At 36.5% G+C, this 17,796-nt stretch overlaps 1 protein-coding gene across 4 annotated transcripts; it reads right to left on the reverse strand.

Moving 5' to 3' along the window:
- Positions 1-1,754: 1,754 nt before the first annotated feature.
- Positions 1,755-17,467, reverse strand: LOC138707360 (uncharacterized). Of its 4 annotated transcripts, XR_011334201.1 has the most exons (5): positions 17,168-17,463; positions 15,222-15,321; positions 12,536-12,757; positions 5,252-5,436; positions 1,755-2,842 (listed from the first exon to the last, which is right to left on the reverse strand). XR_011334201.1 is itself a non-coding variant. In XM_069836647.1 (4 exons), exons 2-4 carry the CDS (start codon positions 15,301-15,303, stop codon positions 2,796-2,798), a joined length of 351 nt encoding a protein of 116 aa, XP_069692748.1. In that variant the 5' UTR covers positions 15,304-15,321; positions 17,168-17,459; the 3' UTR covers positions 1,755-2,795. The 4 variants fall into 4 exon arrangements, 3 of the variants coding, with proteins under 3 accessions (XP_069692748.1, XP_069692757.1, XP_069692765.1); XM_069836647.1 differs by lacking the exon at positions 5,252-5,436 and having other exon boundaries at positions 17,168-17,459; XM_069836656.1 differs by lacking the exons at positions 5,252-5,436; positions 17,168-17,463 and adding an exon at positions 16,976-17,142.
- Positions 17,468-17,796: the final 329 nt, after the last annotated feature.

The raw sequence follows: 17,796 nt of genomic DNA on the forward strand, positions 1-17,796 counted from the left end.
TCCATTGCTTGGAAGACAAGGTACCACCTATGGATTCATTCGTCGCACCAAGAAAATAATTAGCAATCCATTCCACAGTCTCCTCATTAAACCTGTAGAAATCACAGTAGTCTTCTTCCCTAGTCCTTACTCGTTCCCTGTAGAACTTGGGAGACCTCAACTGCATAAATCCCGCCATCTCAGATGAAAGTTTAGAAAAAGACTGAAACTTTAAGTCTGGGTTGACCCACACTTAAAATTTTTTTAAGCAATTGCTAATAAAATCAAGACAATGCTTGGGTTTATTCACACTTTTTCTAGTATATGCTGGAAAATTTAGCTTTTACTAGTACCGCTAGATCTTTCTATTTAGCAAAAGCTTTATCTTAGACGTTATTCACTAATATTAGTAGCTTTTGCCTAAAATGTACTAGTAAAAGCATTTGCTAGATTTTATTCACTTGACCCTATGCTGATCCCATAAAGATTCTCGGATGAAGACACAGCTAATAATTTTTTTTATTGTCCACCTTGATTTTATTGCTGGTATTTTATGAGCTGGATAACCTGAAAACCGATTTGGTATAGTACACTGCTTGCTTTAAAAATTCTATAATCTGGTTCTGTAGATTTCTTGTGTCCAGTGTTTGCTATACAATACAGATGTACTTGACTGTGAATTTGGCGTGAAATTGTCCCTTAAAATAACACGTAGCCACTCCACCTGCAGTTCGCTGTCAATGGAGAATTCATGGTAACTCATTCCTTTACTTTTACTCCTTTCATTTTTGCAGAAATGTATACAATAATAAGACATCTACACGTGTAATATCCAAGGGCATTGGGATGATGAATTTGCCCAAAAAAAAATTATCTAAACTTTACAACCCACTTTCAGCTGGTGCAACTCTATTCTTCTTGTGTATACAATGCCACTTTTGACACTGCATGCAGTTCAAAACTTGCTGAATTTTCCCTGGAACAAAAGGGCAATGTTTCGAGGTTTGTGGCACGGTTGGAATGGGTTAAATCCTAGATCATATATGTAACAGATAACTCCTCGCTACGTTAAAATCGGCAGCACTTTGAAGAAAACAACTGCCAGGATCGCCACCCGTCCGCCGTAAACGAACACGAGATGGCAGCACAGTCGCTAATGCAATTTCTAATGGGAATTATGACGTGACTCCTTATGTAACAACTAGATGGCAACGTAGTAAACCTGACAAAAGTTATTAACCTCAAAGCCTATAAGCCCGACATATCTGTTACATATATGATCTAGGGTTAAATCAACAGATGGTATCCCGGTGACTTAAAAATTCGCGTAATCATCTAGCAGAAACATGGTGAACTATATGAAACTATGTATTTGCAGATAGTAACACCAATTCTCGAGTTATTTCATTCACGAATTAAAGAAATCTAACTGAGATTTCAAAAGAGTGTTGTGATATTTAAACTGATATGCTCCACTAAAAAATACATTTGTACTGTAAAAACAGGTAATTATTCCTATCGAATTATTAAAAAAATTACATTGAAAATTAGCTTTTATTAAGTACAACGAAAGTCACACTATAGTAATGGCTCTTTCCTCGAAACTGAACATATGGTTTCACAAGTTACAGTTTTAATTTTATTAATCGTGAATTAAATAACTCGAGAAGCAGAACTAGTAAGCAATTAAAATTTCTGTATGATAGGCTAATAAAAAAGGCTAGAAAAACCATCAATAATAATAATAATAATAATAATAATAATAATAATAATAATAATAATAATAATAATATTTATTTATTCTGGCGGAGTTAAGGCCATCAGGCTTTCTTTTCCACTCAGCCAGAAACAAAAGAAGCTTATACAGTGTTGCAATGTAGGGTAAGTACCCATAATCAACTTATTATATCGTCACGTGAATGCAAGAACTAGATAACTCGAAATTTACGTTTTTTAGTTGCCTCTTTTATAGCATAGCAAAAATCGCACAAAATGTAATGCAAGAACTAGGTAACTGATCGAACGATACCAGCGACATCAAAATGTTATGTTTTATTTAACGACGCTCGCAACTGCAGAGGTTATATCAGCGTCACCGGATGTGCCGGAATTTTGTCCCGCAAGAGTTCTTTTACATGCCAGTAAATCTACTGACATGAGCCTGTCGCATTTAAGCACACTTAAATGCCATCGACCTGGCTGGAGATCGAACCCGCAACCTTGGGCATAGAAGGCCAGCGCTATACCAACTCGCCAACCAGGTCGACCCAGCGACATCTGTTTTCCAATGTAACAAATAGGTAAAAGAAAACGAGACATATTCCTTAGTGAAAGAAATAAATAAATAGGCAATGTCACAAAATATGAAAAATCAAGTTACCTAGTTCTTGCATTCAGGTGACGATATGTTATAAGAAAGTAGTAATTAAGCAATGCCACATACAAAAGAATTTACATTGTACATTTTCGTTTCAGTTGGAAATTTATAAACAGCTGGAATGTTTATTCAACAAACCAATTTTCTTAATGAGAAAACTGGCAGCATTTTAGGGGCCCAGCTGAGATCTCTACATTGCGAATTAAACTCTTCAGCAGAATATCTGGGAGATGGTGTTACAAACATGATGAATACAATTTATCTTCAAAGTAAACTCCATTCATTTCATTTCATCTAAATAACATAACATTTATTACCAAAATATAGACTCTGTATGACAGCTTTCCCATTCATAGGTGAACATGTAGTAATAAATAGACGAATTTTCAGTTTTGATCAACAATGAGGAAACCCCTACTGAACATCAGACTTCCAATTTTCATGCCACTCCCTGCTTCGAAGAGATGTGTGGGGCACCATCAGCACCTGAAAACAGTGAATCATTAGCACCCGAAAGCAGTGCACCAAGAAAAGAAACCGAATTGTTAGTGGAAAGAGTTATGAAAAGAAAAAATGTAAAAGATGTATATGGATCATTCTCACAAACTTATGAAATTTAAAACAAGGAAACATAAATTATTGAGAAAAAATTTATTCTACATTCATTTTCGAGAAAGCACTGCTCAAATGGATACCCTCAATTACGTGTATTTAAAACAAATGGCAGAATTGTTAAAGTAATTTCGTAATGCAGGTGAACCCTTTTAATAGAGGTAAGCAAAACAACAATCAATGACTCAAGAAAGGTTTAAGAATTGTTAGCTATAGAAAATGAGTTGTGTGAAAAATTAGACTCAGATGATGTTTTTGATAAGCTGGCAAATAAGAAAGCAAGAAAGGCACTGTTCTAATGTACTGATTAACAGTTGCTTCTGTTTCATACATTTTTTTATGGATTTTTCTTTGTCAATTACATGATTCTGTCGCAAAAAACATACTAGGCTTCCATAGGTTGGATTAAGCTGTGAATGTACTCGTGGTGTGCATTGTTTAGGGCGACCAATTATATCCAGCATGCAGCCGTGTAATACCCAGAACTGACCCTGGCCCCAGGTACAAGGATGCTTTGTACTTCAGGCCATTTGCTGAACACTTTTCAATTAATATTTCGACATATATCTATTCAATTTTAAGTTTAATAAAAGATGTTGAAACTATGTATTAAAGCATTATTTTATATCAAAGGTAAGGTTAGCTATAGGATGATGAAAATACATATGTGGTCCTAGGTACAAGGGTCTCCATAGGGGAAGCACTAACACAACAAAAGGGAAGAAGATATTTCACAATATTCCAGAAGAAGGAAATTACATCACTAAACTGATAAGAGACATAATGAAGCCGAAAAAAATTAGAATAAAGGACAGTTACAGAATCTACAGACATCACAGAAACCAACAGAGTCCTACAGGGGGACTCAATTAGCCCATCACAGGTCAATGCTTCAAGAAAGGGGGAAAAATAAGACCGACTGAAATAATCAATTTTATTAAGAATGAAAAGCTCTTGAAACAACAAACCACTATAGATATCTGGAATTAACCTTACAATGTCTTGAAGCTTTATGAAACATATTTTGACAGTGAAAAATAACAAATTGAAATAGACTGAAACACAAAATAATATACGAAATAACTTCAAGAAGATGTGAATTACAGTCATGGTCCCTTTGAATGATGCCTGAAAATAGCTATTAATCCTTTGCGTGTTTTTTTTTTTTAATAATGTGTTTAATCTGTAACTACAGTCAGTGTATTGTTATTAGTATCTCTTTGTTGTTACCTATCACTTTAAAAAGAATGTGTTTCATTTGTAATCTTAAGTCATTTTTTCTACTATTCCTTTACTGTTTACATTTGTTTTTAAATCTTTTGTATTGCCTCTACCATTATATATTGCCCTTCAAGAATTTCGGTATTCGTTAGTTGTAAGTCATTACTTGTGTTATATTTTAATTATTGTAGGTATGTAACTTGTAACCGTAAATCATTGCTTGTAATATCTCTTTATTACTCTTAACTGTTTCATTGTTCATGAATTAAGTATTAATCTGAAAGTGAAAGTGAAACTTTGTTTTATTAATATACTATTGATTATCTTTTTAAGATCGTGATTTACTCTGAAACAGTTACACATTCTTGTATACTTTTTATATTGATTATTCCTCAAACATCTCATTAATCTTTAACAGGAGCCATTCTTTCACTAATGTGCATGCTACTACATAATTCATGTGAATTGTAACTGTGACCACTACTTTATGTTATCACTTTACTATTGTTTATTGGTTATAAAATATGTATTTTGATGCTAACTATAACCCTAATATACCTCAGGGTGAAATAGGGTTTATTAAATTGGATAAAAAAAAATGAACCTTACAAACGCACATAACATCATTCATATCCACACAACTGCAGGACAGTAGCTGCAATAAAAGTTATTTATACAATAAGAGAAATTCAGAAACTTTCACTGCAAACAGCAATAAGGATATTTAAAGCAAAGATAATCCCCATAAAGAATATGGTCTAGAAATAACCCGGCTTCTTCAAGTTTGAGCCATGAATTCACAAGAGAGATATTTCTCATACAAAACCTCCGAACAGACGACTTACTGATATCTACAGAGGCTATCACCAAACTACTATATGAGTGAGCAAAGAAGAGAGAAGAGATGTGGCCAGACTTCTGTAGCATAGACACCATGACCCACACAGAATCAAGAGCTATGACACACTACCACAAGAATTGCAGTACATGGGTACAACGTACACACATGGCAACATAGAACCACAGTGTTGTTGCTTACCTAACAGATGATTTCCCACTTACATGTAATACTTCCAGTTCCGTGTTTAGTAGCTAGTCTCTTCCAACATGTGTGATGTGGTGTGCACGAAAATTGCTGTGAACTTGTGAGATTCCTTTTAATTTCCTGGTCTTACATGTGGGATCAGGAAAGGCACGAAACTGCAATTTTCCACAACATGGTACGAAAAAGCATCCTGGTTAAAAGGCTGTGAACAAAGACAATTTTTTTTCTGTGTTTTGTTCTCATATTCCAAGGATGTTCGGTCCTTTAGTGGATTCAGTGATAATAAGAATCTGGGCTGCAGGATTCAGAGGCACAAAAAATCACGGGAACATCTCCATACCTCACTAAAATTAAGTCTTTGGTAAAAAGGAATATCACGTTCATCTAGTGTTAAATGAAGCAGACAGGGTTTCTCGTGTGAAGCACAATGAACAGGAGAAAAAAAAAAACCCGACATGTTTTATCCAGTTTAGTGGACAATGTGTCTGTTAGAAAGGCTTTTTAGAGGCCAAGACGAAAGTGAAACAATGTCAAACCAAGGCAATTATAGAGAGCTTTTCAAACTCCTAATGAAACATGATGTTTCGTCCACTACTCTGGTGGACATCTTCAATGGCTTGGTACACGTGTGCGGAGAGATCTGCTGTGTGTATCAGGAACTGGCATTGAGACTGGTAGCACGTCGATATTTAAGGTGTGGGACGGTTGTGGCTTGTCGTCGCCGCGGTCCGCACCAGTGGCTTCGGTATTCTGATTGTTTGTCACAGTGTCTAATTGTCGGAGAAAGGGTTTGATGTGTGGGCTTCTGAGGGCTGGATACCAAGCTTTGTTGACCTTGAGTCCTTCCTCCTTAAGGTTAAAGTTGATTTTGTGTTTATGAGTCTCTAATTGTCAGAGAAAGGGTTTGAAAGCCACAACCGTCCCACACCTTAAATATCAACGTGCTACCAGTCTCAATGCCAGTTCCTGATACACACAGCAGATCTCTCTGCACACGTGTACCACGCCACTGAAGATGTCCACCGGAGTAGTGGACGAAACGTTTGGTTGTAACACCGACAGACCACGGCCCTCTAGCCCGGAAAATACGCATCCTATCAACGCCGGCCATGAAAGCCTACATTCTAAGACTACTGCAAATGTATTTCAACAATTCTTAAATGTTTATTGGTTTGTCAAAAACTATTAAAAATTATTTACTTATAAGAAAAGAAAGAGAGGATGAAATTCAGAAACAGTGCTTCATAATTTTTAGATAGGCCTATATAGGTTCCTGTGATTATATTCAAGAATGTTTCTGTGATTTCTGCAATGTCAATGACGACAGAACAGCTAATGCCCTATACAATTTACAGGATCAACAACTACAGCCATTGAATTAAGAGAGAAAACTTGTGCACTTTTATGGTGATGGGAGAATTAAACAGTCTACAGGCAAAGATGAAACCGAAAGCCAAACAGGCATTATTTATGCACTGCCATGCATGCAGACAACCTAGTGTCATCTAAGAGCTGCAGTCAGGATGTAGAGTTTCTTTGCCATTGTCAGTGGTTTCCCTACATTTTTTCGCCAGTCTTAGAAACGTATGACGGCACTTACCAAATCAGATTACCAAACTCGATGGAACTTCAAATCTCGTTTGGTTGAATCAGTGAAAGCGCTTAAGGAAAGTCTTCTTGTACTGTTTACTGGAAGTCTGGAAGACGATTCAAGGAAGAGGAATTATATGACAATTAGGGAAGCTAATGGATTTATTCGTCTATTAAAAGACTTTGAATTCAATATTACTTGCTTTTGGTTTTCAGTGTAGTGTTTCTGAAAACCAGTATTCTCTTCAACATTCTCCAAACGAAAACTAGTGATATTGATTTCTGCGCTAACCGTGTAAGTGAGATGATTAAATTTCTGAAGAAATCAAGAAGTGATGCAGTATATGAGAGACATTTTAAATCAGCTGCTAATAAAACTGGAGACACACTTCCTAAGATCAAGAGAATAGGCTTTGCAGCTGAAGATCCAGAAACACATTTCCATCAGTTGTACTTTATCATCATTGATACACCGACAATACAAATGAAAGTGAGATTCGAAGACCTAAAGAAGTTGTATTTTCTAAAGTTACTCGATGCTACAAAATTTGAACGTTTTTCTAAGAACTTCCTACTGTTGTATTTTCACCACTACTGAACTATTTTCCTGAACACTTCGACAGTGAGAGTCTTAAAAATGAACTGATAGTGTTTTACAACAGTCGTGATCTACAGCAGAACTGTACAAAACTTCAAGAATTACTAGTGTACTATGTTAATGAAAACACTTGCAAATGTCTTCCTAATATCTTATCTACAGATTAGTGTGCTTATTTGCAACGATACCAGTGTCTACAGCAAGTGCTGAAAGAAGCTTCTCAGCACTGAAGAGAATAAGAACTTATTGTCGAAACATTATCGGTCATGAAAGGCTTATCTTCACCTGCACTTATATCAATCAAAGAATAACTATTGCTGCAGCTGAAAAAAGATCCAGTAATGGAACATTTTGCACATGCAAACTCACTCACTCCATGCTTTATTGCTCCTACAACCAGTGTGAATATTCCAAATGATTTTCTATTTATACAATTGTAACTCCCAATTCTTTTTTTTGTTCTCATCATGTGTGTACAGCTGCAGAAATAGAAAACAAAAAATTAAGTTACAAGTAGCAGTATTATAAATCTGTGCAGAAAAGTCACAGAAATAGAGGTAGTGATTTTTATCATTTTAGAATTAAAAATGTTGTTATTGTTTTCTAATGCCAGGCGTTTGACAATAAAGTCATTTGACCTCTTGCACTCCAATATTTTTCAAAGATATTATCATGAAGCACAGATTTTGAGGTGTTCCGAATCCATTTCTTGGTTTGAGTTGCACAATGGGCAGTTAGGGGACTGATATATTCCAATTCTATGTAGGTGTTTGGCCAAACAATCATGGCCTGTTGCCAATCTAAATGCAGCTACAGACGATTTTCGTGGTAAATTAGGAATTAACTGTGAATTTTGATGCAGAGAGTTCCATTTTTTCCCTTGGGATTGTGTTATCAAATTTTGTTTGTCGTAGTCTACGTATGTAGATTTAATCAATCTTTTCACAGAGTAATATGTAGACTTAGTAACAGGTCTGTAAGTAGCAGTGCTGCCCTTCTTTGCTAAAGCATCCGCATTCTCGTTTCCAGGATTCCACAATGGGATGGTATCCATTGGAATACAATTATTTTATTGAGTAATATTAATTGAGAGAGCATTTTAGTTATTTCTGCTGTTTGAGATGAAGGTGTGTGTTTAGAGACTATTGATAGAATAGCTGCTTTGGAGTCTGACAATATTACTGCATTCCTAAATTTATTGATGTGGCATAGAAGATTCCTGAGACTTTCATTTATTGCAATGATTTTACCATCAAAACTTGTTGTTCCATATCCAAGAGATCTATAAAGTGAGAAGAAACAGCATGTAACACCTGCACCGGCACCTTGTTCTCTGGAGATCAAGGATCCGTCGGTGTATAAATGAAGCCAGTTTTGTGGAGGATACCTAACATTAATTGTCTCTAAAGAATTAAAAATGTAGTGTTTTGTATTCACATATTTTGCATGTTGTGGTACCTATGAATTTCACGGTTAGCATTTTGGAGCAGTTTAACAGGAAACGTGATTTAAGTCAATGGATATAACTGGTAATAATTTTATTAAAAATTTAAATCACGAATGTTCACCACAAGAAGTCAATAAAAGACTATTATAATTTTTACTAGATGTAAAATGACATGTGTGAGGGGGGAACTGAATGAAAATTACCTTCATTTCAGTCATACAAACTGAAACTGTATTTTTATATGATATTCGTCTTCTGTGAGAAATAAATAATATTTAATTTAATGTCATCAAAAAGTATATAAGTATTAAGCCTAACTAGATTTACATTATATAGCCCTGCTGTTTTCAAAGCATATACCTATTATTGACATCCTGATGCATTTAAACCTTAAGGTAGGTACTCATCTTAACTATAGCTCAACTATTATATATGCCATCTATACTAGAATTTCGTTAATACTGACATTGTAAACTATGGAATGAAAATTTTATCTCATCATTAGTACCTGCATTCTACCAGACGAATTTTCTCTGATTTAACTTTTACGATAATTCAAACTTATCACAAGATGTCAATTCAAATTTTTTTATATCAGCAGTTTAAAACATTCTCAATTTTTAAAATTCAAACAAATGATATTATGTAATTATTGTAGTTAGTAAATTTAAATACTTTCATTACAGCCTTCACCATCATTGATGATGGGGATGCAATCCCCGTAACATGTCTGATTTTAATAATTACAGAAGCTCGACAAGCACACATGTTCATAGAACTGTTGTATTGTTTATTATATTTTATTGCATTTTATTAACCTAGATTGTTTACAGTAACTTTTATTCTTCAGGATCTTATCAGAATCGTGTCATATTTTTTGAGGACTGAATTTCCTCCAACAGTTTTGGTGGGTGTAGAAATCGATGCAAAAACGTCTTTTAAATGAAATTTAGTAATTAGTGTGGCTTTTACACTCTGAACAGAGTTATAACTCTATAATGGTCTTATACATCTTTTAACTTTACAATATGTACAAGTGTTCTGTTCTTCTTGCAATGTATGTCACCTGTGTTCAATTTGTTATATATTAATGTTTTCCATCTGAAGATGATTTTTTATAAGTCGAAACTATTCGTGGTAATAATATTGTAGTATGACATGACAGAAAATTAATTCTGTATTTGTATAAAGTTTGATAAGTTGTAGACTGAAATTGTATGTCTTTGAATGATTTTAAGAAGTTTCAGAATAATGAGTTTCTGAACACAAATTACTTTTTTAAGACAAATAAGGAAATGGACATCATTAAAAAAAAAAGGTATATTTGGCATCCCTATTACATTTCTTTTGGGAAGTGGGACAAGAGGCCAAAAAAGAGGACAATGCTGTTAAAAATGGGACATCTGGTCACCCTAGTCTACTTAGGTTTACAAGATGCAAAAGTGAAGACTTTGTTCTCCAGAGTGTTGTGAATAATATGCTCTATATCAAAATTATACATGTTTACAAGATGTGTATGTGTATCTAATGCCTACCCACTTCACTTGCGTGATTCCCGTTCCGTATATTGCGGATTAGGTGGCAGAACTGTGACCCATTTTTCAAGTTTCACACCACTTCAGCAGGCCATGCTATGCATTATGGGTACCTGTGGAGAGTTATGTCGTATACTAGGATGAGTGTAGCCTATGTAAGCGTTCATTTAAGTGTAGTGTAGGGAATGAGTGAGGATGATGAGGAAGGGAGAAGCGGAAACCCAGTGCCAGCACATAGCCTACTCCTGTCAAATAGCACCAAAGGGCTGTCAGGCTTAACATCCACGTCCGACGGACGAATCACTATCAACAGTGACATATGGCTTCCCTTCATATGAATGTGGAGAGATTTGGGATTTAACCAAGGCATATTGGTGCACAATTTAGTGTTTGGAAGTCGTGCACTGTCACTTCTCCTAGTCCCGAGGTAGAAATTTTACATAAAAATTTCTGATCCTGCTGGGAATCGAACCCGGGCCAGCTAGTCTGGAGGTAGACATGCTATCACAGAGCTAACTCGGCAGGCTGTTTACAAGCTGTAGATATGATTATCTTTTCAAAAAACAAGATATGTCTGAAATATACAGGGCTACTACAAAGCTTTACCCGATTCCATAGCCTTGTATTATGAAAAGTATTAGGGTTACATTATTGAAATGTCCCAAATAAAAGAAAAAGTTTCCAAGTTTCGTTTAGAATTTCGCGGGAGTATCTCAGTACACCTGTTTGACCGCTAGGTGGCTAGTAAAAGAAATGGCGGAGACAGGAGAAGAGCGTGCGTATTGTGTACTTGAATTTCACACAACAAAGTCAGTGACCATAGTGCAAAGACATTTCCGTACACGATATCATAAGGATCCACCAAATAAAAAGACAATACGCACTTAGTATACAAGATTTTCAACCACAGGAAGTCTCGCTACAATAAAACCCACTGGACACCCATCTGTCTCCAACGAAAATGTTGAGCGCATAAGAGAAGCTTTTGTACGAAGTCCAAGGAAATCGACAGTGCAGGCAAGCAGGGAGCTTGGTTTACCACAGCAGACAGTATGGAAAGTGCTGCGTAAACGTCTAAGAATGAAACCCTATTGTTTACAACTGCATCAAGCCCTCTCAGAAGATGACAACAATCGTCGCCATGAGTTTTGTATTCAATTCCAACAATTGATAGAGGATGAAGACAGATGTAGTAAACTGATTTTCAGTGACGAGGCCACTTTTCATTTAAGTGGAAAAGTAAACAGACATTATGTTCGAGTGTGGGGGACGGAAAACCCTCGTGTGGTTTTACAACATGTATGCGATTCACCCAAGGTCAATGTATTTTGTGCGATGTCATGTGCTAAAGTGTATGGACCCTTCTTTTTTGCGGAAAACATGGTTACTGGTCGAATCTATCTGGACATGCTAATGCAGTGGTTGATGCCTCAGTTACATGAAGATAAACCAGGGTTTTTATTTCAACAAGATGGGGCTTCACCACATTTCCACCTGGAAGTGTGTGAGTATCTTAATGAGCATCTACCACAACGTTGGTGTGGACGGGCTTCTAACAACGATCGGTGTGTTCTCCGTTGACCTCCTCGGTCGCCAGATCTGACTCCCTATGATTTTTTTCCATGGGGGTTTGTCAAAGATCAAGTGTATGTACCTCCTTTGCCAGTTAATCTTGAAGAACTTAAAAACCAGATCTGTGCAGCAGTGGCTAGAGTTGATCGTGATATGCTCCAGCGGGTGTGGCAGGAGTCAGACTACCAAGTGGATGTTTGTCACGTGACGAGAGGAGGTCACATAGAGCACTTGTAGCAGTTGATGGACCGAAAACTTGATGAGTTTCTCTTTTATTGGTATAACTTTCAATAATGTATGTCTCATACTTTTCATAATACAAGGCTATGGAATCGGGTAAAGCCTTTGTAGTAGCCCTGTATACTAGAATAATTTACACATTTCTAACTTTAATTAATGCCAGATTTTGTAACAGATTCAAAACCAATACTGTAATGAATAAATAATGAATTAAAATGAAAATGCGTTATAGTAATGTAATTTTAAGAATTTCATATTTTTTACCACTGCAAAAAATCACACTTCTACATATTTAGACATCACTGACAAACAGGCTTACTTGATTTGGTAATCATGGGTTCAGGTTCTGCAAGCTCTTTTCTCATAGTCCACATGTATTCATTATAGTCTTGCTTGATTGACGTGGATGAAGAAGCAACAACTTCATAACCCAACACCTCCAGTGCAGTAAGAACGACACAGGGATGCTGCAGGTAAACTATTGTTGATTCATCACAGTAACCACCTGATGCACATTGTTTCAGCTGTTCAATGTCACATGCTGAAAAGAAAAATATTTTGAATATCCAAAGACAATGTCCATCCATCTGTCTCTCACAATGCATTAATTAATCTATTTCTGTTTTGCAGCAATGCATCTAGAAAGTTGACATTCAAAGAAAGTTGAGGAAGACAGGCTATAGGCCCAAGTTTTACAGAGACAGAGGGGCCAAACTTACATAATATAAAAGAAATACAAAGTGCAAATTTAGGTCCAAGATATTTACATGTCTGTTCTAAGGTTTTTTTTTTTCTCTTTCTTTTTACTGTATCACCGAGCATGAACTCTGCTCATTCGGAAAGTACTATTATTTTGTCTTTGTGCTTTTATTATTAAGTTAGATTAGTTATAGATTAACGGATCGGAAACTTGGATGTAAAAGTTCTAAGTGTGTGGGAGAGAAAAATATTGAGAAGGATATATGGAGCTGTTAACGATCAAGGTATTTGGAGAGCAAGACCAAACCAGGAGCTAGGAGCACTGTACCATAAACTGGGATAAGTATCAGTAATTAAAACAGTAACAAATATAAATGACACTAGGGAGGAAATTAAACGCAGAATAAATATGGGAAATGCATGTTATTATTCGGTTGAGAAGCTCTTAATCATCCAGTCTGCTGTCCAAAAATCTGAAAGTTAGAATTTATAAAACAGTTATATTACCGGTTCTTCTGTATGGTTGTGAAACTTGGACTCTCACTCTGAGAGAGGAACATAGGTTAAGGGTGTTTGAGAATAAGGTGCTTAGGAAAATATCTGGGGCTAAGCGGGATGAAGTTAAAGGAGAAAGGGGAAAGTTACACAACACAGAACTGCACGCATTGTATTCTTCACCTAACATAATTAGGAACTTAAAATCAAGACGTTTGAGAAGAGCAGGGCATGTAGCACGTATGGGCGAATCCACAAATGCATATAGAGTGTTAGTTGGGAGACCAGAGGGAAAAAGATCTTTAGGGAGGCCGAGACGTAGATGGGAGGATAATATTAAAATGGATTTGAGGGAGACTGGATTAATCTTGCACAGGATAGGGACCAATGGCGGGCTTATGTGAGGGCGACAATGAACCTTCGGGTTCCTTAAAAGCCATTTGTAAGTAAGTAATTAAAGCAAGAAGACTTCAATGGCTAGGGCATGTGCAAAAAATGGAGGAAGATAGATGTGAATAAAATATTTACTGGGAATCCAGACAGGAGAAAACTGAGGGGTGGCGTCCTACAAGATGGCTGGATGATGTAGAGAATGATTTGAGGGAACTGGGGATACGAGGTTGGAGACAGAGCGGCTTGGATCAAAATTGTTAAGGAGGCCAAGGCTCTTCATGGGTTGTAGCACCACAGAGTAGTAATAGTAGTTATAGATTGTGAATTAATTTAAGTTAGATATTTATTTATCTATGCTTAAGTTCTTATACAGGGTGAGTTTTAAGTCCACCGACAAACTTCAGGAGGTGATTCCTGACTGAAAATGGAGCACAAAAGTTCATATCACCTTGTGTCCGGAAATGCATAGTTTCCACGGTAGACGATATTCTCTCATAACTTGCAGTGTACTTTTTGTGATTTAAGCAACGTAGAAGCAGATTGGTCTGGTATTCATTCCAGGAACAAGCCAAGATGGTGTTTGTGGAAACAGCTGCAGCATGATGGAGTGCCAGCCCATGTCCACATTAATGTTCGCCAACACCACAATATCTTCCCCAGACGTTGGATAGGACGTGGAGGCCCTATTACATGGCCTGCTCGATCACCGGACTTAAGCCCCTGGATGTTTACTTGTGGGGGCATCTGAAAGACATTATGTATGGTGAGCCTGTTCCTGATGTTGAGACTCTTGAACAGTGTGTCCACGTAGCCTGTGATGCTATTCGGACACAGAATGGAACAGTCGAAAGAGTGAGGCAATCCATAATGCAATGTGTGAACGCGTGCATTGTATCCCATGGAGGCCATTTTGAACACCTGTTGTGACATGGATGGGATTCAGGCTATGTATTGTGTGCCAGGGCTCTTTGTTTGAATGCCATCTACTGTGGAAACTATGCATTTCCGGACACAAGGTGATATGAACTTTTGTGTTCCATCCATTTTAAGTCAGGAATCACTCCCTGAAGTTTGTTGGTGGATTTAAAACTTACCCTGTCAAGTCACCAACAGTGATAGAGACTGAGACTTATAATAAAATAGAAGTTAATATTTCCAGTTTGGTTTTTTCAGTCTTTTTTTTTTTTAATTTGTCTCAAAGACCTCTTTTGGGACAAGTGACAAACCTGTATTTTACAGAGCGTATGGGAACCCTAACAAATAACAAATATATAGGTACTTCCAATTAATTTTTATTAGAGCAATATAATAATTATATAATAAAGAAGTTGCAGCGCAAAATAATACAAAACTGTGTCGCAAAAATGTCATTTCATTCTGTTGACAAGTCAGTTATAAACTAAATTCGGCCAATTTACCTTTTAAACCTGAGACCAGAACTCGCCATAGGTAATCCTTCCCATATGACGAGAGTGTGCCCCTTACAAGAATGTAGGGCATTGATCCCACACTTCACACCTGTGAACAGATTAAAACTCACAATAGCAAACGCAACACATCTACACAAACTAAGTACATGTCATAAGAAGACTGCAAATACAATTCGGAAATATTTTTCAATTAATTGTATATCTCAAACTGCTCGTATACCGGTATTTATTTCATCAATCCGCAAGCATGATCATGGCGGATTAGAGTTAATTAGTGGGGTTTAAAAAGGGCGCGTCAGCTACTATGGCTATTTGTGCCCTTATTTAAAATTCTTCAAAAAACAAAAAAAATACAAAAAGCTGAATGCTTGTACGAACTAAAAAAAAAGTCACATTAAAAACCAGGTAAACAAATGCAGTATTAACAAGGTGATTCGTAAAAAATCATAAAAATGAGCAGTTCTCAGACCCTAGGTAGTGTTTGAAAAGAGGCGATAAAATAATAAAACAAACACCACCAAAGACAAATTATACAGTGCATTTCAAAACAATAACATTTTATAGAAATCTGATTAGTGGAATATGTAGCTAAGAGGCAATGTATGCATTCGAGGGGGAAAGGAACTGGCCACCCTAACCAATTATCTCCTGCCCTAGTTGCCTCATGAGTGATGCCTTATTGGTGTTACTTATGAGGTTCAAACCTGTCTTTGGACAGTTGACTAAACAACAAAAACAAAATTTTATAAAAGATGGGCCTATATCATGTAGTATCTGCGGTTTTTTTAGCGCCATTTCGCCACTGTCATTAGCGTTGCAGAATTTGTCAGCATCTACGGATGTATGGACTTTTCAACTGAATCTACAATTGTTTTTTGATCAGATTTTATTTTAATTTTTTAAAAGTGAGAAATGCATAATGCTCTTCTGATATTACATTTTGGTATTTTTTTTTTTAACACCAGACGATAAAAACGGTAACAATGATGTACATTCTTAAGGTGGAAAATTTAAACGACGAATCGTCATTCGGGTGCAATGCCTGCTTCTGCCTGTCACTGGTTCGATCTGTGCAGAGCCAGATGTTGAGGTGTTGAGCGAAGACGAGCAATTATTATTAATTTATTATGCAGCTGTTCACTCAGTTCTGGGAAAATCTGAAAGAACAGATCGTAGAAGCTGTTGTTTGATGTTAAATTCGTGAGTGTCGAATGCACATTTCATTATGGTGGGCTTGGGAGTAAGTCACCGGGGCGGAGGGTAGACAGTAGACAGAGAGCAGCTGTCGTGTGGCGAAAGTAGGGATAACTTTCCTTACTGGATACCTGTTCTTTCAGATTTAGCCGAAACCTGAATCTTAAAAGTTTCATATTGCTGTGAAAACTCAAGGATCATTGAAATTAGGCCTACTACCTGTAAGTTTCCAATTAGAATGATGTTAATTGGATTTTTCACAGCAACATGCAGTTTTAAAATGCAGTTTACCCAAAACTTTAAATTTGGTGTTGTTCCCCTTTTGAACTGGCCCATTAAGTAACTTGCTCAGAACAAGAAGGGCAGTTATTATTTTTTGTAATGCTTGTCAGTGTCACTATTTTGGTAGTTGTATCGAAATAAAGCCGCATGAACAGAGCCGCAAAATCTTCGGATTTTTCTACCCAATCTACGGAATTTTCATAAGTCATCTACGAATTTTCACACGTAAAGAGTTGGCAAAGCTGTACCCCGTCCTAGAACATTACCTTCTTTTTCCTAATACCAGTATTTCTTTCTCAGTAATCACACGGCTTAATCTTGACAATACATCTAAAAGTCAATAGTTCAATACTCCACACAATTGTTTCATTTCGGATGTAGCATACATCTTGTTTACAACCAACCAGATCACTGCAATTTTTCCTAGAATTAGAACACAAAACAGCACCTTCACATACCAATTTTACTGCGACAGAAGAAAATATCGGCAGACACAGTGATAAAATTCCACTAGGTATCTTAAAATATCGGCAGACACAACACAAAAATTCCACTATCTTGAATATTTTCAACTCAACCGACTTTCTCTATATCTGCTGCACGCAATACAAATATTCACACTTCAAAACTAGCATTATATATATCTTCTTTTTTTATTTTTAGCTATTTCTCGTCTACGACGTATCTCCTATCAGTCTTGTCACAGATGGTGGTATATTAGGTTAGGATTAAGGGGAGCCAGACGCGAGATTCAGGAATACCGATAGCCATTGGTGGAGAGTAGGGTGACGTCACTGTGAAGACAAACAGTGGCGCTAGACGCTCGACCATATCGCCACAGTATAAAGTATGAATGAATATCTGTATAATGTGGTATTGCGACAATTGCGTTCGATGTTGAATCAGTTTTTTAGTAATAAATTCTCACTCTCGCTCTCTTATTTTGCTATTATATTTTACTCGCAGGCTGTATAAGTTAATGTGCAAATACAAGTTATCATTCTTTACACGACTTACACATAGTGCTGTTTAAAAAGGGCGCGTCAGCTGCTGAGACTATTTCCGCCCTTATATCAAATTCTTTCAA

Source organism: Periplaneta americana, chromosome 1 (assembly GCF_040183065.1).
Source record: "Periplaneta americana isolate PAMFEO1 chromosome 1, P.americana_PAMFEO1_priV1, whole genome shotgun sequence".
NCBI classification, from domain to species: Eukaryota; Metazoa; Arthropoda; class Insecta; order Blattodea; family Blattidae; genus Periplaneta; species Periplaneta americana.